Below are 13297 nucleotides of genomic sequence, written 5' to 3' on the forward strand. Positions count from 1 at the left end.
GCAGCTTCAGGGTTTTTTCCTCTTAAATTTATCAATTCTATTTTATTTCTACAGTTGTTTGTTCCTTCCTCTTTTTTTGCATGGAAATTAATCATGCAGGAAATGATTAACCACAGTGAGCTGTCTGTCTGCCTCTGACTCAATATGTTTAAGAGGGAGGGCCTTCAAGCAGCTCTTAATGGCTGACCAGATGCAAACTGTGCACTTGCAGTCTAGTTGTTCCCACTGTCCATCCCACATTAAAGGTCATTTTCCTTTTTAGCATTTGTCATGCTCCTGAAATTATTTCTGAAATATCAAATTAAATCTGAAATACTCAGGATTTCTGTTTCATGGTATTCAATGTAGTGACATTTTTGCACATTGCTCTTCATAGATTACTCTGTGGAGCAAGGGGCTCTTTGCAGAATGCAATATATGCTTTCTCTCGCCTCTATTTTGGTTTTTAAAGGATATTAGCTTTTATCATTATATATTGTACATCACAATATTTTTATATCGTTCCTGATAGCGACTGCCGGGTGTGCCTGGTAGTTTGCAAAAACGAGAGCTTTCTTAGGCAGGTATTCTTTACTTAGGCATCTTTGGAGCCTGTCGTTTGCTGGTGGCCGGGCTGGCTCTCTCCAAAGGGAGCAGCCGCGGGCTCTGTGCACAGCCCTCTCGAGAAGGGCGTGCAGGAGGCTCCGGGTGCGGTGCAGAGCGGGTGTGGGGATGCGGTGGGTGCCTGCTCATGGCGACAGCAGCCCAGGGCGACCGGGGCTGGCTCTCGCAGGAACCGGCGGTGTGCGCGGTGCCACCGGCGCCTGCTGAGCAGCGGGAGAGCAGCTGCTGCCGCTGCTGCCAGCTGTGGAAATCCTTCTCTCTTGCTGACAATACAGACCTTTGTGTTTGGCGCTCAGTGGCCGATGCTGCAGTGTACGTGTGCGGGTTAGTCACCAGAATCCTTTCTGCTGCACCACCGATGCTCATCTAGACATAACATTAACATGCAGCTCTTAAAAGCTGTGATAGCTTACACTGCAGCCTAGAAAATATGTTAGGACACGTGTCCTGGGTTTTCAAGTATCAATACACCTTCAGTCTTTTGAAACTGGGTCCTTTTTAACACCCTGCAACACCAAGTGTTATAACCAGCTTGGTTGTTAACAGATTTGATGGGTAAAATTTGTTACTGGGTGGATCGTTTACTATTTCAGGTATTTTATAGTGTCAGCTGTTAACAATTGAACATAACATCCATTTCTTAAATTCAGCTCTTTCCCACTGACCAAGAGCAAATAATGATCTGAGTCTATTGCTGAAGTGTAGGACAGTAACCAAAGCTTTCCCCTAATTGCAATTACACTTAACATTTTAGGACATCTCTATGCTACTGGGAATTAGTGATGAACAAAGCAGCTGCAGAATTCAAGTTTAGCATTGTGCTGACTCAGCTGCTTTGCTTCTGCATCCCAAGAGGTGTTTCTCATCCCCCTACACTGTGGGGGCAAGTCACCAGGTCACCGCACCTCTTCAGAACATTATTATTCTTCCTACAGGCTTGTAGTGATCGAATTTTAAAATCCAGAGTACCTTTTTTTTTTTTTTTTAATTCTCCTTACAGTAAGTCAGACAAAGAAATAGATTGTACAGAATCCAACCGAACAGCAAGGGTGAGTTGGAGCTTCAAAAACAGAGGTGCTGTTTCTTCCTGTGAAGTCTCAGCTTGAGTTTCTGAAATTCTCCTTTTTCTCAGCAGAAGTAGAGTCAGAGTGACAAAAGTAAGAATGGTGTTGTAACTTTGGTTTTAAACTAAAATTTGACAATATGGGGTGTTTTACTGGCTTTGTAAGTGTATGCAGTATACATTTTTGCATGGGCATGCAGGTTTCTGAGTCAAACCATGTGTTCTCTTTTCTGATGGCCCCTAAAGGAAGTGTGTGCTCTAGAACATCACAAGTAAACAACCCTACAGGATGCTTGCGTTAAACTTCAATGCAGTTTTGCCTGAGTTTATCTTACAGAAGCTTGTCCTGTGCTTCTAAAATGCCATTTTCCAGCCTACCTTTGAGGCCCACAGGGCTTGTTCAGCAGCAGCTAAATACTAAGCTCACCATTGTGCAGCTGTATGTGCCTAATTTCCACTCCAGTTCAGTTGAAAAAGCCCCTCAGTATCAGAAATACTAGCTACTGTGCAGCTAGTGACTACAGGTACATGTAAGATGGGGTAGGGAAGGAGGGAACACCTAGTGCCTTTCTCCCCACTACCTCCTTGCAAATCGTCTGCGCAAGGGAGGGCGTTGGAGAAGCCGGATGTGTCTGTGGGTAGTGGCTTCCCCTTAGAGAACTCAGGCTTCAAGCATCACCTTTCTTCCCCTCTATCCCCACCAATCCCTTAAGAAGCTGATCTAAAGGACATAAAAGTAGAGCAGAGCAGCCCAAGCATGCAGGAAGCAATCTCTTAACTGACAGGGAGGTAGACAAGTTATGGTATTTTACAGAAAGTGCTTTGTAGACCACCTGACTCGCTGCATTCAGGTCTGAGCTGCCTTAAGGGATTCATTTAAAAGTCTAATATCAAACCAAATTGTATCTGCCTGTTCCAGAAACCTTCCTGAGATACATGGAGTGCCAAGGATACTCAGTACATTATCCAGACTGCTGTGGCCTCTTAGCAAAGCAGTGCAGAGAGCAGACTTTCTCTTTGTAATCAGTTGAAGCAGTTAAAAGCTTGGTGAAATACCCTCATGGCACAGTTAAGCTAGAGACAACAGCAGCTGTGAAAAGACTGTGTTAAGAAACAGGATGGTTGTGGTCTGCTGTAAGAAATTATTTTCCTGTTGACTATTTTTTTAAACAGGAAGTTGAAGAACAAAGCAGCATTAGTCTTGGTGCTTTTAATAGGCTTCAGATTTCAAATATTGCATTTAGAATATGCAGATTGGGAAAGGGTCAGGCTTTCTGAAAAGTTTTATGTAACAACTGAGAGCTAGAAATAAGGAAGACAGGAATATAACTGAATTCAAGCAGATCCTCTGAATATGAAACTGTTGTTTCTCTGGAAATGCCCTAAGATGCTCAGTAATGTGCCAAAGGACTGATGAGAGCAGGCTGGTCTCTTTGCAGGACTTTGCGAACGCGTGCATTTGCACAGCCGTGCGTAGGCTTGGCTTCAATGCAGTTTCCTCTTTGTCAGTCAGTCTGTCCATCCACCAGCTTCCCCTCTGCTCTGCTCGCTCTTTTGCAGTAACCGGAAAGAGAAACAGTTCCTGCAGTATGGGAGAAGAAAACCTGCAAACAGCAGAGACAGTAGTAGTGCCTCACACCACTTCAAACTCCATGGTTTTTCTAGATATTTAGCCAGAGCTAGGGTTGATGTGTCTGACTTCTTTCCAAGCCCTTTCCTCCCTAAATATTTTACACAAAATCTATTAAAGTCTTATTTTAGAAAAGCTTTCTTCTGAGGAAGGTAGGTCAGCAATTTATTTTTTTTTTGGGGGAGGAGGGAAAGTTTATAGCTGTATTCTAATTCTTTTGGAGCATGAACATCTGATGAGATAAATCTGTACTTTCTGTACCATTTTTTTTCTGTCATAAATGTCATAGATCATGTTGGAGCAATGAGAGACATTGTAGGTCATGACTCACCTCAAGCCCTCACTGCAAATGCCATTTAGTTTCATTCAGCACTTTTTCCTAATGTTCATTTAAACTGTAAAGGGTACTGTACCTAGCATGATGTTGATTTGACAGATACTATGCTGTTACACTTCCCCTTGATTTCATCACAAAACATGTAAGTTACTTAAAAGGGCAAAAGCTGTGTATTCTTGTAAATAACTGCCCTGGGGACTTCAGCCATCTGCCTGGGAGTGTATGGAGAATAACCTGTATTCCTGTTCCCACTGTGTTTACCTGCTGCATGCAAACAATATAGAAATGGTGGCAAATCATTGTTCCTGAAGCTGGCTCAGGTGCATGGGCCAGCAGAAGGTGAAAGCTCAGGTGAAAGAGTAAACCACATGCTGAAATGCCACAGCACCATTAGAAAAGCCTCAAAGCCTCAACAGGCACAGTTCCAGTAAGCTGGGTGCCAAAACGCCACAAAAAGCCCTCGTGACTTAAAAAAATAGTCTTTGACACTTGGCTTTTCTTTTTTCTGTTATTTCATTTTTTTTTTTTTTTGCAGTGAAGTTCTACATCCCAGATGTGACCCTCCTAGGATTGTCTTAGGTTGAAAGTTCTGGTTGGAGTGTTGAAAAGTGGGAGCCTGGTCTCCAGTAGGGAACATTGTGAAAGGCTGAGCTTTAGCAGCCAGGCTTTTCCTCTGCAGCAGCCTGCAGCTGAGAGGCTGGGCTGCCTGCTTGCTCTTCCTCCTCAGGGAAAATGCACATAGCATGACTCTGTGTGCTACCTCTGAGGAGGAGGAAGGTGCATTCAGACGTGATGATGGAGCCTGGAATCTTCCGAGGGAGCAGGGAGAAAGGAAGAAGCATGAGTCTGTCCTAGAGCTCTGCTGTTCCACCCTACCCATAACAGCACATGTGTGAATCTTTTAGCAGCTGAAGGGATTTAACAGGTCAGCATCTGACTTTCTGAGTACGATCTTCAAAGTATGATATCTTCTTGAAGCAAGAGTTGATGGTGTAGCTATGGAACTATCCTGAAGCACTTCCAATGGAAGAAGATTGTTGGATTAAAATAGTACAATTTTGTTTCTGCATTTTTTGCATTGCATGGATTGTGTAAGTGTGCAAAACTGGATGTGTCTGTGAGTTTATATGTCAATGGGGATTATGTAGGGAGCCCCTCTTTAAAGATGCAGCTGGTTTCCATACAATTAAATATGAGGTGCTTTTTATATATTATTTAGACTTAGAAAATGTAGAAGATAAACCTGTTAGCTCCAAGGATGTTTTTTAGGTGAGTAGAACTTTATTTATTAAGATGTGTTAATCTCTGAGCCTTGTGTGTTTGTGTTTTGCTGTGCAGGTTTCGTAGCAAGAGCAGACAGAGCTCAGCCTTCCACCATGCCTGTGCCTCCCCCTCCCGCTCCCCCTCCACCCCCAACACTGGCCTTGGTAAGTTTTGCAGGAGGTAAATGTACCATATGCACTGTTCTCTACTGCTGCATGTCACACTTGAATAGGATGTCCAGAGATACGGAGGTGTGGATGAGGGTATGCACTGACATTTGGGGAAAGCTTTCCAACGTTTTGGTTTTGGTTGTTTATTGATCCTATGAGAAAGTCCATCACTTCCACTCCTTTCCAGTGCTCATATGGATGTCATCATCTACTCTGATTCTCCATCCTTCTTTCCCCCCCACACTGGTGCTTTGATCTGGTGGAGAGACAACAGCTTGTCTAAGTCAGGGAAATGGAAGTCTTGGTATCCCCTTGACTTTCTCCAGACATGTACTCCCATCTTCTCCTCTAGTACTTACGTGACCTGAGCTGGAAAAAAACCAGTCCTATTGTTTAAATTCAGTAAGGATAGTTCTCAGCTAGCACAGCTCCCTCAGCCAGCCTGTGGTATCAGAGCACAGGATCCACTGCTGACACAGTGGGTGAAACTACATTGGACCTGATTTAATTTTAAGCCTAAACTGAAGTAGATCTTGTGCTGTGTTTGCCCTCCCAACAGTCAGTCATCTCACTGACAAGAAGGAAAGGGCTTCTTGAAATGCCATTTTAAACTACTCAGATATTTTCAGAGCAAACCCCTAGCTGGTTATACAGATAGAGTGGGCTGTGCCTCTGAAGAGTCTTTCCCTCGTTTTCCACCACAAGTATGCACTCTGTGCTTGGTCCCTCCATGGAAACTCTCTCCATCTTTGAGGAAATCTCTGTAACACTGATCTGATAAGTCAGAAAGATTTTCAGAAACCACTGTTTCCAATGAGAGGCATATATATGGGCATGTATGTGTATGGCTTGAGGTTTTTTCGTTCTTCCTTGAAAAACTGTTAACAAAACCATAAACTGAAAAGAGAGGACCATTGAGACAAACCTCATGCATCTAAAGCTTTCATTTGGTTTAGACAAAGAGGTCTATATATTAAAGTGGCAATTGCCATTTTGAAATATTTCTATCAAAACTAAAATAGTAGATAAAGGTCCATCTTCCTTCTGATTTATCTAGAATTTGTATTTCACAACAACTTTCAAGAATGCCCATCTTCTTGTGTAATCAGATTATGTATGTAATTTGTCATAGATATGCCTTGGCTTTAAAAAATCAGAAATTCTGAATCTTGAGTTTAAAGAATGTGAATTCACATGGAAGCATTCAGTTTCTGGTGATTAGTGTGGGTTAGAATAGTAGCAGTGTTTGGGGCCAACTACCTTTAACATCATTCACAAAAATAGACATGGTGTGCTACTCACTCCAGTGCGGTCCAAACTGAAACTGGAGTCTCAAGTAACTGCCATATTTGAGCAGAACTTTCATCTAGAAGTTGAGGTTTATTTTGCCTTCTCATTTATTTTGCAGGCAAACACTGAAAAGCCATCCCTAAGCAGGTCAGAACAAGCAGGACGAAATGCTCTGTTATCTGATATTACCAAAGGAAAAAAGCTCAAGAAGACTGTTACTAATGACAGAAGTGCCCCAATTCTAGACAGTAAGTATGATTCTATATGTTTCAGTATCTATAGGTGTGAATGGCTTTACATATCTGAATGCAGAAAATTATCATCAGATGAACTGCTATGAGAGAAGCAGGTAAAAGAAAGTGCCAGTAGTTGGCATGCATAGAAGAAAATTCTGTTCATCATGGATGAATAGTCAGCTGAGAAATCAAGTACTGCTTATGAAATGTGAATGTTAATTTGTTCGCTTATCCTCATACAGCAGTTTATTTTCTTGTTTGCTTATATCGGAAAACTATACAAGCCCTACTAGGAGTTCTGCTGAGGAGCTGCAGCAGATCAGGCAAACAAAACCCCCATCAGGACTGAGGAGAGCACAGAGAATAAACTGGAATGTCAGACTTCACTTTTGCATAAACAATATAAGAATAAGTGCATGTCTGGCATGACACCATTGGCTCGTTAATGGCCCCAGTACCACTTAAAGCAGAACCAGAGCCACAGGCCACAGCTCCACCTGTGTGTCACTGCTGCACACAGTTTTACCATTCCTGGAGTGACTCAGGTGTATTATCTTTTTGGCTGAGCCCTGTTGCCCAGCCTGCCCAGCAGTACTCTGGCACAAGGCAGTGGCTCCACTTACTTGAATGGAAATAAGGTCTCCATCCATCTATGCTGCTGCTGTGTCTCACAGAACACCTTGGTCAGTGCTGAGAGGAGGCTGGAAAAGCCCATGTAGCAAAAGTATTGGGAAGACATAACAGAAACAGGAGAAGTGTGGGGAACACAGTCCTGCTCTGAGAGAGGAACAGGATTTATTGCCTAAGGAGAGAAGACACTTCTACAGACTGATTAGCAAATGTGGTACACCTCACTCTAGGTTTGGCCATGCAGTTAAAGGCTTGCACTGTGTTAGGAAGATGATGAGGAAAGCAGGAAATGCCCAGAGGAGTGGGACCAAATAAAAATAATTAAAAAAAAAAACCCAGTCCTGCAATCAGCCAGGTACAGTTTTTAAACACTTATTACCTCTGAATGCGAAGTTACATATTCTAGCTATTGTAGTGAGCTGGAGGGGATTAAAGGAGGGGATAAACAGTAAGATAAAAATTATGCAGCCTATTATCTTGTTTACATGAATTAACAAATCATGATGAAAGACTAAATCATAGTAGCAGCATTTCTCCAGAGGTTCACACCCTATGTGAGTCAGAGCCAAACTGAGCTGACGTGCTTGAGAAGGATAATGTGAAACGTGCCTCCATGGACACACTCTTCCTCCTGTTTCCTTGGGAGGGTTTTTAGAAGTGCTTTTCATCCACAAGTTTTAATTACCATAAAGTCAGTGAAATTATTGCCAACCCAAAGTTGTGGAAATCAAGATTTGAAGAGATGAAGCCATTGATCTTCATCCATGTAGCCCATCGTCTGAGAGCTGATCTCCACAGATATCCCAGCCTGTGGGCCTGCTCATTTGGCGGTGACGCTCTGAATAGGGCACTTCTCTGTATGGGTGGTTGAGGAAATACTTTGATTTTACTTTTAGCAACTCAGTGTTGTCACAGCAGAAATACTGACATTTAAGAGAAACAGGAGAGAAAGTGAGGGGGCTGATAAAATAATTCCTGCCTATTGGAAACATTAACAGCTAATGATCCTGTCACTGCATTTCTGAATCTACAGAAAAGTAATCAGAAATGGGATCTCTTTCCCTGCTAAGCTTTGTTTAGATAAGTAGATATGTTGCAACATCATCAATAATGAGAGATGTGTTCCCAGAAGCGATCACCAGACACACCTTCAAGAGGAAGGACCCTATGTCTTCCTCTTTCCTTTCTTATTTTCCATGAGATTGCCTTGTTTCTGCTTATGGAGAAGTGGAGGGCAAGGATAAGAGAACAGAAGTACAAAGAAACAGAAGGAAGCTACTAAGATGATAACAAAGACAACATGATATTCTAGAGGTCCCATCCATGCTCATTTCCAAATTCTCCATAGTGATTTTATCTGCTTTTTAGTCCAGAGCAGACTAAGGAAAGTGATGGCTTAATAAAACACAGCGGCTATGGTTATCACACCACCTCTGCCACAGTGCAATAGTGATGGTGATGGTAGCTGTGATGATCCAACCCTGTGTATCTTGAAAGCTCATCCATTTTTTCCCCAGCTACAAGCATTGCTCTAATGGAAGAGATAACTTTTCAGGATTAGTCTTGCTTCACTAACATGGAGGATTTTTTTTTTCCAACAGAACCCAAAGGACCTGGTGGAGGTGGCAGCGGTGGCTTTGGAGGAGGTGGTGGCGGCAGTGGCGGGGGTTTTGGTGGTGGCAGCGGTGGCGGTTTTGGTGGTGGTGGACCACCTGGCCTTGGAGGCCTTTTTCAAGCAGGAATGCCAAAGCTCAGATCTGCTGCAAGTCGAGATGCTGGTAAGAGACCTTGCAGTTCCAGTGCGAAAAAATAAATTACATTGCTTAAAACCTTCATAGCACAGCAATATATTACCTGCTGGGATTGAAAAAGCCATCAAATACCTTAGACTCTTAGAAAATGTAATTTTCAGCTCGAGTCTTGTTTTATTCTTACTATTAGGTTTTATGAGGGAGAGGTGGGACTCCCTTTCCACCTATCCTCTTAGTTATTGATGAAGACTAAAGATCTTGGCAGTGCTGAATTGCTGCTTGCAAAGTACAGTCAGGCAGATGCCAGGTCCTGCCTCAGCTGTTGGTGTGCAGAACTGGAGGGGAACATAGGAGGATCCAGGCTAATTCTTTCTTGTGCACCAGGAAAAAGGATCTATTTTCCAAACAGAAAGTACATCTGCATCAGCTCCACAACAGCGTCATTTGCCACTTAGGGAGCGCAGGAGGCATCCCAGCTGGCTGGTACACGCACTGCAGTTGGAGGCTTGTCTGGGGCAAGCACTGTACTTCTGACTGACAGAACAGCTGCCCAGAGCCTCATGCCCCTTGAAAAGGACATCTGGGGCCAGTGAGTTTTGTAAGTTTAAGGACAGAGGATTTCATGCTTGTTGAAGAAGGACGGTGCAATGGACATTGTAGAGTGTGACGAACATTACATATTTTATAGCCTAACATAATTTTTCAGCACACATACAAAACAGGCTCTTGGAGCTGGTATTTTCTATTGTGTCACAGTTTATTTTGGGACCTTGTATTAACACAAAAGTTCCTGGCATCACAGAACAGTACTTCTTCAACTGCAGGGCCTGCTGCCATCTTCCTGATGTGCACAACTACATCCTTAGAAAACAGCTACTAGGAAGGGCTGAAAAGAGTCTTTTGCCGGACTGTTGTTGTTAAATATAATTTAAAAGCTAACGTTTCTTTGTTCTCAGGTTGATGGTATCCAATACTTGTTCTTTACCATGTCTTCCCTCCCTGTGTCATTGCTTGCTGTGATGCCTGCATCACTTGTATTACTTTCCAGACACTTTAGTCGTCCCTCATAAGCAATATCGGGCTGTAACCTGCTATTGGAGTGGTTCCCCAGTGCCGCTCCGACGGCGCTCATGCCCCTGTCCTGTGTCCGCAGACCCCGGGGGAGGCCGCCCGCCCGCCCTGCCTCCCGGAGGCCGCTCCGCCGCCGCCGCCAAGCCGTTCTCGCCGCCGAGCGGCCCGCCGCGCTTCCCGGGGCCGCCGTCGGGGCCAAGGACCGCCGCCCCCGACCCGCAGAGGAGCCGCCTGCCGCCGCCCAGACCCGACGCCGGCTCCAAGCCCGAGGCGGCGCCGCCGCCGGTGCCCAGCACGCCCCGGCCCATCGCCTCCAGCCTGCACAACCGGGGGTCGCCGCCGGTGCCGGGCGTGACCCGGCAGCCCAGCCTGGGGCCCTCGCCCCCGCCGTTCCCGGGCAGCCGGGGCGCGGGGTCGGCCGGGCCGCTCCGGCAGCCCGGACCCGGGGCGACGCCCCCTTCCGGGCCGGCCGCCGCTGCCGCCCACCCCGGGCCGGCCGGCGGAGGACAAGCCGCCGCCGCCGCCTCCCCGCCGGGCACCGGCCGACCGCCGTCCGGGAGGGGCCGCTGCCCCCGCCGCCGCCACAGAACAGCAAGCCGCCCGTGCCTGCCGCCCCCGGCCCGCCCTCGGCGCCCCTGCGCCCCCGCCGCCGCCCCCAGCCGGCCGGGGCCGCCCCCCGTCCCGCCCGCCCCCTCCGGCGGCGACGAGATGCCGCGGCTGCCGCAGAGGAACATCTCGCTGGGGTCGTGCCCGGCGCCCGGCGGGGGCCGCTCCGGACCGCTGCCCCCGCCGCCCAGCGAGAGGCCACCGCCGCCCGTCAGGGACCCGCCCGGCCGCTCAGGTAGGGAGGAACAGGTGGGACCTTTGCCCATGCACGCACCGGCTTCACATGGGTGACAAACACATCCCAGGATGGCACTAGGGATTCTGCAGTTGCAAGCGAGGGTTTATGGGCATCACGATGGCTTAAGGAAAGTCACAGTGCATCACCAGCACGCTCACGTGTACTTTTGCAGATCTTGGTAACTTTCGTTATAATTACTGTAATTGAAAAGGGTTGCCAATGGGATTTCCCCACTAGGTTTTTTGATGCAGGGAAGCTGTTTTACCTGGCTTCTGGTGGGTGACAGCATTTGCCTTCCTGAGTCAACCAGCGTGAGTTAATGGTGGCACTCTTATGAATGGAGGTTTGTGGAACCTGGCCTTCTACGTGCTAGGAGGCACAAACATAGCCAAATACAAATTATTTTAATAAAAGACCTAGCCAACAGTTGTTAAATATAATAGCAGTTGTTTCAGTGTGAATAAATTGTTACTTACCATATGTAGATATCAAATTTGAAAGTAGAATTATCTCCTTTATTTCTCAATATACTTTGTCCTCTGTGATGACTATTGTTCATAACTTTTAAGAATTGCACATCATAGCTCAGCTCTGTAATACCTGATGTTTCTCCCTTTTGAGATGAGAGAATTTAGTCACAGCCAGGCCCTGAAACATCATGAGGAGAAAAGCATCGTCCAGAAGATAATGCTGGGAAGCTCAGCAGAGTTGCCTTTCATTTCATGCTTTGGAATAGAATTTTGAAATCATCTCAAACCTACCCAGTCCTAGATGATAGAAATGAATGTCATGAAAGCCCCCACTAGTAACAGCCATCTGTGCTGCTTTCCAGCTCCTTGAACCAGCCTGGATCTGCAGTAGCACAGCACCTACCGCAGCTGTGCAGCTACAGAAAATACTGACCCCGAAACCATGCTTTGTGGAGCTGGTTGCCAGCCCAAAGAATGGCACAATGCTAGTGTAGCCTGCAGTAAATAAATCAGAGAAGTCCTGACACAATTGACTGTGAGGATGGAAAGTTGCAGAGAAAGTTTGCAATTCCAAGAGCTTGTTCCATGATGGCCTCAGCTTCCACTGGTGCTTTCCTGGATGGCTCTTTTCTGAAGCAGATGGTTTTAGGAAGCCTAGGCTACCTTTCTGCTGGCTTAATAAGTAGAAGGAAGTTGTAGCAATGATGTATAAACATAAATACAACTATTTTGCAGTAGTTCAATACAGATTATGGAGTTTAGCTTGGTTTAGAGAGAGAGCAAGCAAAACTATTTTGAAAATTGCTAAATGCTTCTCATTCTTAGAAGCCATTCCCTGAAGGCAAACTTGAGTAATATGTAAAATAAGAAGGGGGGGGGAAATCCACAAAGTACAGCATGTTTCTTGAAAGATGTTTCAAGGCTTCTTTCTGAGAGATAGTATCTGTTGCTCTTTTTCAAAATGCATGTCTGTAGATAGGTTTCATCAGGACAGGGAAGCATTCCATAAAAATGAACATAATTGTCTGTTGCCCAACTGTGCTAAATAGAGGTAACAAGACTTTGAACATGCATAGCCCTCCACACCCTCTGCTTCACCTCCATGTGTCCTAACCATGGGTACCTCTCCCCCTGGCAGCAGCAGCTTTCTTGTCTTTATTTATTTTCCTATAGAAGTACCCTTCCCCTGCCCTCAGGACAGCCCTGGTCCTGTATTACGTGGGCTGTGCTTTTGTATTTGACCTGTCATGTCACTATGCCAGTTACTCAGATACACAAACACTGGAAATGGCAGTCTATGTGTGAGGTCTGCTTCGAGTTTAAAGGTAGATGGATATGCTCCAACTACTAAAAAATCTGTCATGCAGCTCATTTGTTTATAAATGAGTGAGCTGACGTGATGCAGCTTAATGCTGCCATTCCTGAGCTGAACTCCCCTGTGTGCCACCACAGACCCAGGCTGTGACACTCAGAGGGGACCACCCCTATGAACAAAGAGCCTCCAGGAGTAGCAGATGTCTTCTACATGTCCTCTTGCCTTGCAATGGTACATAGAAAGGAAATGGGTTATGGTTTGGACCTCCACAGCACCCTGAATTCCAGCTGTAACTTCTTGTTGTGGCCACCGTTAAGTTAGAGTGCTTTAAAAGTAGCTTTGCAGACCAGCATTTCTACAGAGGCCTCTGTAGCTGAGCATAATGGGAATGTGGACCCTGTGGTATATTAATGGTTAGATATACCCTGCTCCCCTGAGCTGTACTCTTCAAATCAGCCCTAACTCCCTAGGGAGCCCTGGAGAGCAGGGAACTGGGTGATGAGGGCCATTACCCCTTGGGGCCAAGGGCCCTAAGACAGCCCTTCCTCTCTGTTTTTTTAGTGGGAGGCCTTGGGATGCAGGCAGTGGCTTGCCAGGGGCAGAATAACCCCTGGTGCTAACAGC

General features: G+C 45.8%; 1 protein-coding gene across 1 annotated transcript in view; it reads left to right on the plus strand.

Annotated features, from left to right (window-relative positions):
* Positions 1–13297, plus strand: part of WIPF1 (WAS/WASL interacting protein family member 1) — a 56205-nt gene that overhangs the window by 34377 nt on the left and 8531 nt on the right. Inside the window, 8 exon segments of the mRNA XM_050340015.1 lie at positions 4972–5060; positions 6475–6604; positions 8824–9000; positions 10127–10478; positions 10480–10569; positions 10571–10653; positions 10656–10700; positions 10703–10885. Of these exon segments, the coding sequence (XP_050195972.1) occupies positions 5010–5060; positions 6475–6604; positions 8824–9000; positions 10127–10478; positions 10480–10569; positions 10571–10653; positions 10656–10700; positions 10703–10885 (1111 nt within the window). The 5' untranslated portion in view covers positions 4972–5009.

The sequence above is a fragment of the Myiozetetes cayanensis genome, unplaced genomic scaffold (genome assembly GCF_022539395.1).
Source record: "Myiozetetes cayanensis isolate MyiCay16 unplaced genomic scaffold, myiCay2020 scf9, whole genome shotgun sequence".
Taxonomy (NCBI): Eukaryota; Metazoa; Chordata; class Aves; order Passeriformes; family Tyrannidae; genus Myiozetetes; species Myiozetetes cayanensis.